The sequence below is a fragment of the Berghia stephanieae genome, chromosome 8, assembly GCF_034508935.2.
Source record: "Berghia stephanieae isolate SIO BIC M18660-M18661 chromosome 8, UCSD_Bste_1.3, whole genome shotgun sequence".
Taxonomy (NCBI): domain Eukaryota; kingdom Metazoa; phylum Mollusca; class Gastropoda; order Nudibranchia; family Aeolidiidae; genus Berghia; species Berghia stephanieae.
In genome coordinates, this window is record NC_088367.1 from 23,858,600 (window position 1) to 23,866,099 (window position 7,500).

The following is a 7,500-nucleotide window of genomic DNA, read 5'->3' on the forward strand; positions in this document are numbered from 1 at the left end:
CAGCTCCCGGGATCGATCTCGGTGCCTATGCCTTTGAAGCGAGTGCTCTACCACCTGAGCTTTCGGGACCTCCTCGGTCTGATATTATAATGGATTTCATCAGATGTAGAAACGTGAATTTGAATTTATATTTCAAATGATCTAAAATCGAGTCTTGTACTTTGTTTCTTTTTTTTTTTCTTTTTTTTTACTCGTGCTGAAGTAATAAAAGACACTCCCGAGTTTAGAAAAATTAGGAGGCAGGCTTTTGTGTAATATTATTTGCGTTTTGTGTTACCTTTATTTTTTTGTGGGGGCGAAGTGATTAAGGCATTGCACTGTGATCCGGAAAGTCCCGGGTTCGAGACCCGCTTCAGGCACTTTCGTTGTTTTCCTTGGGCAAGATTATAACCCCCAATTTGCTCACTTGGACAACAAGGGTGATTCCTGTTGACATCAGACTTCCTGATTGATGGATTATCTATATTCCTTCATGGAACGCCTAGGCGACGGGATATTATGGTGCTGTTGCGAAAAGGCGCAATTCTTTTTTATTTCTTTGTATGTGTAGCTCTGTAGAGCACTTTGTGGATTCTGCAAGCTGTATGAATTAACTTTAACATTTCATTACTACCATGTGGTCTTGTAGTATGAAACTAACCTTCAGATCGGAAGGTCCTGGGTTTGAGCCCCGCTCTGAGCGTTGCATAATTGAGTTCTTGGGAAATGCTCTTTACGCACATACTCTGGTGGAAAATGAGTACCTGACCGTCGGTAAAAAAAAATGTAATATCGCTCAAATGTGTTGCAGTTAGGTATGGATCCCTCGTAAAGCGTTTTGAGCACGTCAGTGGATATTGCTCTATATGAAATTCCAGTTATTTTGTTGTTATTTTTTACATTCAGTAATGTGTATGTTTTCTATTTTGGTTTCAGTGACATTCCTACTCGTCCTCAATTTCCCAAGTGCAAGCAGTCAGGATATTACATTCACAGTGGATATTGCTCTATATGAAATTCCAGTTATTTTGTTGTTATTTTTTACATTCAGTAATGTGTATGTTTTCTATTTTGGTTTCAGTGACATTCCTACTCGTCCTCAATTTCCCAAGTGCAAGCAGTCAGGATATTACATTCACAGAAGAGCCTAAAGACAACTATTACATAGTCAAGAAAAAACCAGTCACCATCACGTGTGCTGCAAGGCACGCAGTCGATATCAGCTTTACTTGTGGTGGGGTCAAGGTTCCTCCTACATCGGTGGAGCTTGAGGCGTTCTTGGAGTCAGATCCCGAGATCATCAAGGCGTCCATTACAGTGACACGCGCTGATGTGGTCAATTACAGAAAGAAAGAGAAGTACTGGTGCGAATGCAATGCTATTGGTATCGACGGCCAGGTGGCAGCTGTCAGCACAAGGGGAACGATTTCAAACGCAAGTAAGTCGGAATGAAGAGTCTCTTTCGTAATACAATAATATGATATATGCGTTACAGACTATTGATTGCGCAACACTACATAATAATATTATATTTTGATCGTACTACCCTTCTAAAACCGGAGCTGAGTTGGTCGAGCAATCAACCCGTAATCGTAAAGTAGTCCTTTAGAGCCACTAAGCCTATGGAACTGGAGTTTATCCCACTTTCTATTCGTAAAACGGACAATAGTAATTGCTCGCTAACCTTTTGATTGGACGCCAGTCTATTGCAAATTACTTTCTGTTAAATCTAATGAGATCCATCTACCCAACCGCTGCTGGGTGTACGGGGAGAGAGAGAGAGAGAGAGAGAGAGAGAGAGAGAGAGAGAGAGAGAGAGAGAGAGCGTAGGTGGGGGGGGGGGGTGGTAAGAAGACCCTTTACGTGTGAAGCGAGTGCTCTACCAACTGAGCTATCGTGATAGTACCATGTAAACATTGTATGATGTCATTTGAGTGGGCACTATATTATTTAGTTGCGTCTAATACAATGCTCACTATTTTAAGGACAAATCACAGGTGTCAGATTTTAGTGTTATTTTATAGGACTAGATGATTTTAATCAATGAACAAAACTAACAACATAATCAAAACATTAAAAAAACAATGAGCCTCAAGGATAAGATGGTGCTATAAGCTTTTTATTATGTTTGCTGTCAGAGCACTCAAGTACGGTGATAGTGTTCTCTTGGAATCTACATCTGTTTCCTATTTAAACCAATTCCGCTTTGTCTTACCTTTTGTTGGGTGCTTTAATCATAATTCTAGAACTTTTTACTGTCCCATTTTCTTCCCTTTTACTGGCGCTGATACGACCTTAATGTGTTGCAAATGCCGTAAAACCCCACCCCGAAAAGCAAAACAAGAAACAGGAAGTGGTTCATCTACTCACTTCACCCTATCATCCAGACCGAGATGGTCGTAGAGGAGACAAGCGAGATGATTTTTTTAGTCAGGGCCCTCCACCAACATCTGCCGTCAGCTTTCCTCATTAATGTTGGGTTGTCCATTCTTGTCCATTCCGTTACATGATCCATCCTGCATTTTGTTTCCCATCCTCTCCTGCCTCCCTCCTACATATCCCTTGCATAATGGTTTTTGCCAATGTCTCATGGCGAGAACCATGACCAACCAAATAAAAAAAATTCTTCTTTTGACTATAGACAGGATGGATTCCTATGGTTCTGTCAGAGGGGCAATTCTTCTTTAACCTCTTGATCTGGCGCTGCTCTGAACCAGATGACGCATAAAATGCGTCTATAGTATTTGTTTTCAAAGGATTACATCCTTCATAGGATTTCTGAGGTTAATGTTCAACTTTCACAACCTTATAAGAAAATTGGTGAAACATTCACTCAATATCAATGTAAAAAACAATGTGAAATTGAATGTAAGCTTCAATAAATTATAGGAAAACATAAAATGGACGTTTCGGGTTTCCCCTTTAACAGCGAAACAGGATGACTGAAACACCACAGACGAATGAGATAACGTGGTAGTGGCGTTGTTAAGATGAATAAATAAAAACTCTGATGGGCAGAAAATAGTATGCTAATTTGTAAAGCTTACTTTCAATTTTACCTTGTTTATTTCTTCGAGCTTCGAGAAGCAACATATACATTAATGGGTGGGTAAAGGGGATAATTTCTTTGAATTAATCTGATAATAACACTTGTTAAATAATATCATTAGAACAGTCATCAATGTTTACATTCATATTTTGTATATGTTCAATTTATCAGTTCTGAAGTACAGATTTAAGAAGCAGCCAACATCCCTGAAAGTCACAGATGGAGAAAGTGTTGAATTTTCCTGTGTACCACCTGTCAGCGACCCCAAACCTGTGGTATGGATTCGTGTTATCATTATATATAGAGACGTAATTAATGGGTAGGAATCAAATATCTTATTCAGAGCTTCCCACTTTTACTGAGTGATCCCGCAATAAAACTCACTCGTTTCGCATTCAATACCGAACATTCTGCATTCCAGTCACAGCGACCCGTGAAACAAATAATTTTGTAAATAAAAATAAAGATCTGAAAAAGTGTGTATGAAACTGTGCCAGGCAAAGCAGTGCCTGCTCCCTAATTGGGACTTTGATATGTTTTATATAAATAAAGATCTTGTAGCATGCAAAGGCTAACAGTGAACATGAAGCCATCACAGTAAATGTTGTATGCTGTTGGAATTTAGTTTGAATGATTGAGTAAAAGAAAGATCTTTTTTATACGTACCTACGGAAATCAAAATGAATATTAAAACCCTTTTGTTAAATCAATTCCTCTTATAATTTATGTCAAATTCCTCATTCTCTTGTGCGTGTTGTTATTGTTCTTCTTCATCTTCTTCTTCTTCTTCTTCTTCTTCTTCTTCTTCTTCTTCTTCTTCTTCTTCTTCTTCTTCTTCTTCTTCTTCTTCTTCTTCTTCTTCTTCTTCTTCTTCTTCTTCTTCTTCTTCTTCTTCTTCTTCTTCTTCTTCTTCTTCTTCTTCTTCTTCTTCTTCTTCTTCTTCTCCTTCTCCTCCTCCTCCTCATCCCCCACCTCATCCGCCTCCTCCCCCCCCCCCTCCTCGTCCTTCTTCTTCTTCTTCCGTTTTCGTCTGTAACTCTTCAAATTTCAAGACTCTACAGACCACTGTAGTTTTCTTTCATTAGTGACGTGAGACTGTTTCACTATCTCAATGTAGATATCAAGAACTAGTCCAAGTGGGTGTCCGTCCGTCCACTGTTTTTGATTCCTCAAAGTAATAATTCGAGGTAGGAAGTAGGAAGCTCTGATCTTATTGCAAAAGTAACTAACCTGGTATGAGGTTAGGAATATCCAAATAAAGAGTATTGAGTCGTACGGTAGATTCACGCTCTCACCGGCCAGGCGGAGTTGTCGTACCAGTAAGGTCGCGAAAAAAAAATTATTCTCTATTGTCTTCTGGCACTTTCCTACTCACTTCATCTCTTGTTGTTACCAACATAAGTGCCTGCTCCACTCACTTTTCTGAATTAAGCTACATGAACATATTTGCAGGTCTGATAGGCCAACACAATTATGGGCCTGATTTAACATTGTTGTAATTGACGATTTTTTGCGTTGGTTTGAAATTATTTCTATTACAATTCAAGTTTATTCAAATGTTTATTTTAAAGCACTTGACAATATAAATCACGTATTAACATAAGATGTCCAATTAATAAATCAAAACAGGTAAACGGAATACAATAATGAGCCCATAAAAAATTGTGTTATCGGATTTGAAAAAAAAATACACACACACATTGGTTTGAAGTCTAAGTGATCAAGCTTATGAAATATTATTCGTTTTCAAAAGATATTTATGAAACTATATTCGCTTATCAATAAACATAATATCTGAATTAAGTTAATATTTTATAATTTAAATTTTAAACTCAATTTACAGTTGCGTTCATTTACACAGTGTGCTCATTTGTGCGGCTATGCGGTCTTGTGGTATAACACTCGCTTTCGGATCGGAAGGTCCTGTTTTCAAGTCTCGTTCGGCGCATAGTTGAGTATTTGGAAAAGGCTCTACAATCGCATTGTTTCACCGTACTCAAGTGTAAACTGAGTATCTGGCTGTCAACAGCGTTGTATCTGTCGGAAAAAAAACTTGTAATATCGCCTAACAGGCGTCATGTCTCGTTCTACATGTTGAGTGTTGCTGTTGGCCAGGGACCCCTTGTAAAGCGCTTTGAGCACGTTTAGTGGATATTGCTCTATATAAAAGCTCCAGTTAAAAAAAAGATTAGGTAAATGGTTGTTAAATTGAAATACTTAATAATATAAAAGAGAATCAACATTTTGCTTTACAAAGAAAATTACTGAATGCATTATTGATATCAATTTTAATATGATACAACTCAGTTATTCATTTTTTGATGTAAAATTCTCACAATGTCAAAATCGATAAGAAAGAAAAATATATAGATGTTTTTCTTACTACCGTGATATTGATAATACATAAAAATAGCTTATTTTCTTTCTACGACTTTATTAATACGAGATAAAAACCTTTGATCACAGATTTTCTGGAAGAAAGACAAGAAGCGACTAAACATGGCTGATGAGAGATTTGTATTGTCCGATTCTGGAAGCCTTCTCATTGATTCTGTGACTGGCGAGGATGCTGGTACCTACTCATGTGTGGCCAGAAGCCCAGCTGGTCGAAGGGAAAGTAAAGGCGCTGATCTTGTAGTTGCTGGTAAGAATGACACTCGTGTAGATGTAATAGAGATAGATACCAGTAGCTCAATGCCTAGTATTTGAAGGTCATTTTTGTTTCTGGCCAAATTTAACCATCCCCTTTCCAACAACAAGAAAATTGCCACAATCGTTACGATACGACCAGCATTGTTCTCAGTCATATTTCTTTTATACATCACAAAATGTGTTATTCTTTATGTTATACAATACAGCGTACATTACCATTTTCTACTGATCTTAACTTCTTTACACGAATTTATAATACTCAATATGCAAATCAATTTACACATTTTATTTCTTTCACAGTATACATGCTTTTACCACCTAGTCATTTGCTAACTTATTCTCATGTCTGTTCAACACATCTGTACAAAATATTTTCTATGGATGAATAAAGTATTATCATTATTATTATTATTGTTATTATGATTATTATTATTATTATTATTATTATTATTATTATTATTATTATTATTATTATTATTATTATTATCATTATTATTATTATTATTATTATTATTATTATTATTATTATTATTATTGATATCATCATATCCTCCTACTAAAATAGTTATACCACCTATTCATTATCAGTCCTATGAAGGACTTTTCACATGCACATTTCCAAGGAGTTTGGAACCGGAAGAGTAGAAGGCGTGAGTTCTCTGTATTATTAAAATAAGAAATGATGATTTGCGTGTTATGCTGAAGCCAATGTGATACCAAGCTGCTTGAAGCTTTGGACATCTCAAGATCCTTTTACTTGCGGACAGTCGTGCCAAATATTTATTTACATAATAAATTTTAAAGGATCTATTATTCTTTTTTTTAAATGGTGTTAATTGCCGTTCATATAAGTTTATACTGAAGCCAATATAATTGTGTATATCGCATCGCAGTAAGAAAGTTAGAGATCATGATATCATTATTGTAAACTCTTTCTATTTTACTGTTTCAGTCTTAGCCGAATCGGCGGAGCCAGAGGAAATTGTTTCTAGAGAGGAGGGTTCTTCTGGCGCCAAATCTCGGGAGGAACGCCAGACCGACAAGCCATACTTCTCGACGGAGCCAAAGGCTGTGTATTATGTGAAACCAGATGAGGAATTGTCCATTGACTGTGGAGTTCGGTCTGCTAATATCATCACATTCCGGTGAGTTGAGTTGAATTGTCTCTATCGACAAAAAGTAAAAATGGAAAGGCTTCGGTTGGAAACAGTTGAACCCATGACCTCAAGAAATCGGGGAGGAGTGACTCTCGATAGACTAGAATTTAAGGCGACTTTTTTTGGAGGTCGTGGAGTCACGATCAGGTACAAAACCTTCATGGGCAAAACAATAAAAAAGGAACGTATATTATTATGCATGGTACCAAAAATATCATATGCTTTAAATATTAATATTACAATATTACAAGCATAGCTGTCCGTCTAGTTGACCCTGTACGGTCAATGAACGTGATGATAAGTCTGTCTACTCAAAATATTATGCAAGTGTTATTAATAGACAATACATTTTTGACTCCGTGCGAGAACTCATCGGAGCTTTTTGTTTGGGATATTTTCTGCATTTACTATTATATATAGTAAACTCAATTATCGTAGATTCTTTCCCAATGTTAAGAGTGGAAAATAGTTGAAATAAATTTCAAGGAATTGATTGTATTCAAAATAATGAGAGGAGACATTAACTGCTTTCGATTCAATGCAAGTACTCCCACCTCATTGTCATACCGGAAACCGGAAGATTGATACTCAACCCACGTGCTATATATATATATATATATATATATATATATATATATATATATATAATGCATTACAGGAAAT

The 7,500-nt window shown here is 36.7% G+C and overlaps 1 protein-coding gene across 16 annotated transcripts in view; it reads left to right on the forward strand.

The window, feature by feature from the left end:
* The window catches only part of LOC144978403 (hemicentin-1-like), a 155,519-nt gene that overhangs the window by 90,070 nt on the left and 57,949 nt on the right, over window positions 1–7,500 (forward strand). For all 16 annotated transcript variants that reach the window (XM_078924383.1, XM_078924390.1, XM_078924385.1 and 13 more), the window contains 4 exons: window positions 1,061–1,417; window positions 3,200–3,303; window positions 5,495–5,672; window positions 6,633–6,825. In XM_078924383.1, the coding sequence (XP_078780509.1) occupies window positions 1,061–1,417; window positions 3,200–3,303; window positions 5,495–5,672; window positions 6,633–6,825 (832 nt within the window). The remainder of the gene's footprint in view (window positions 1–1,060; window positions 1,418–3,199; window positions 3,304–5,494; window positions 5,673–6,632; window positions 6,826–7,500) is intronic.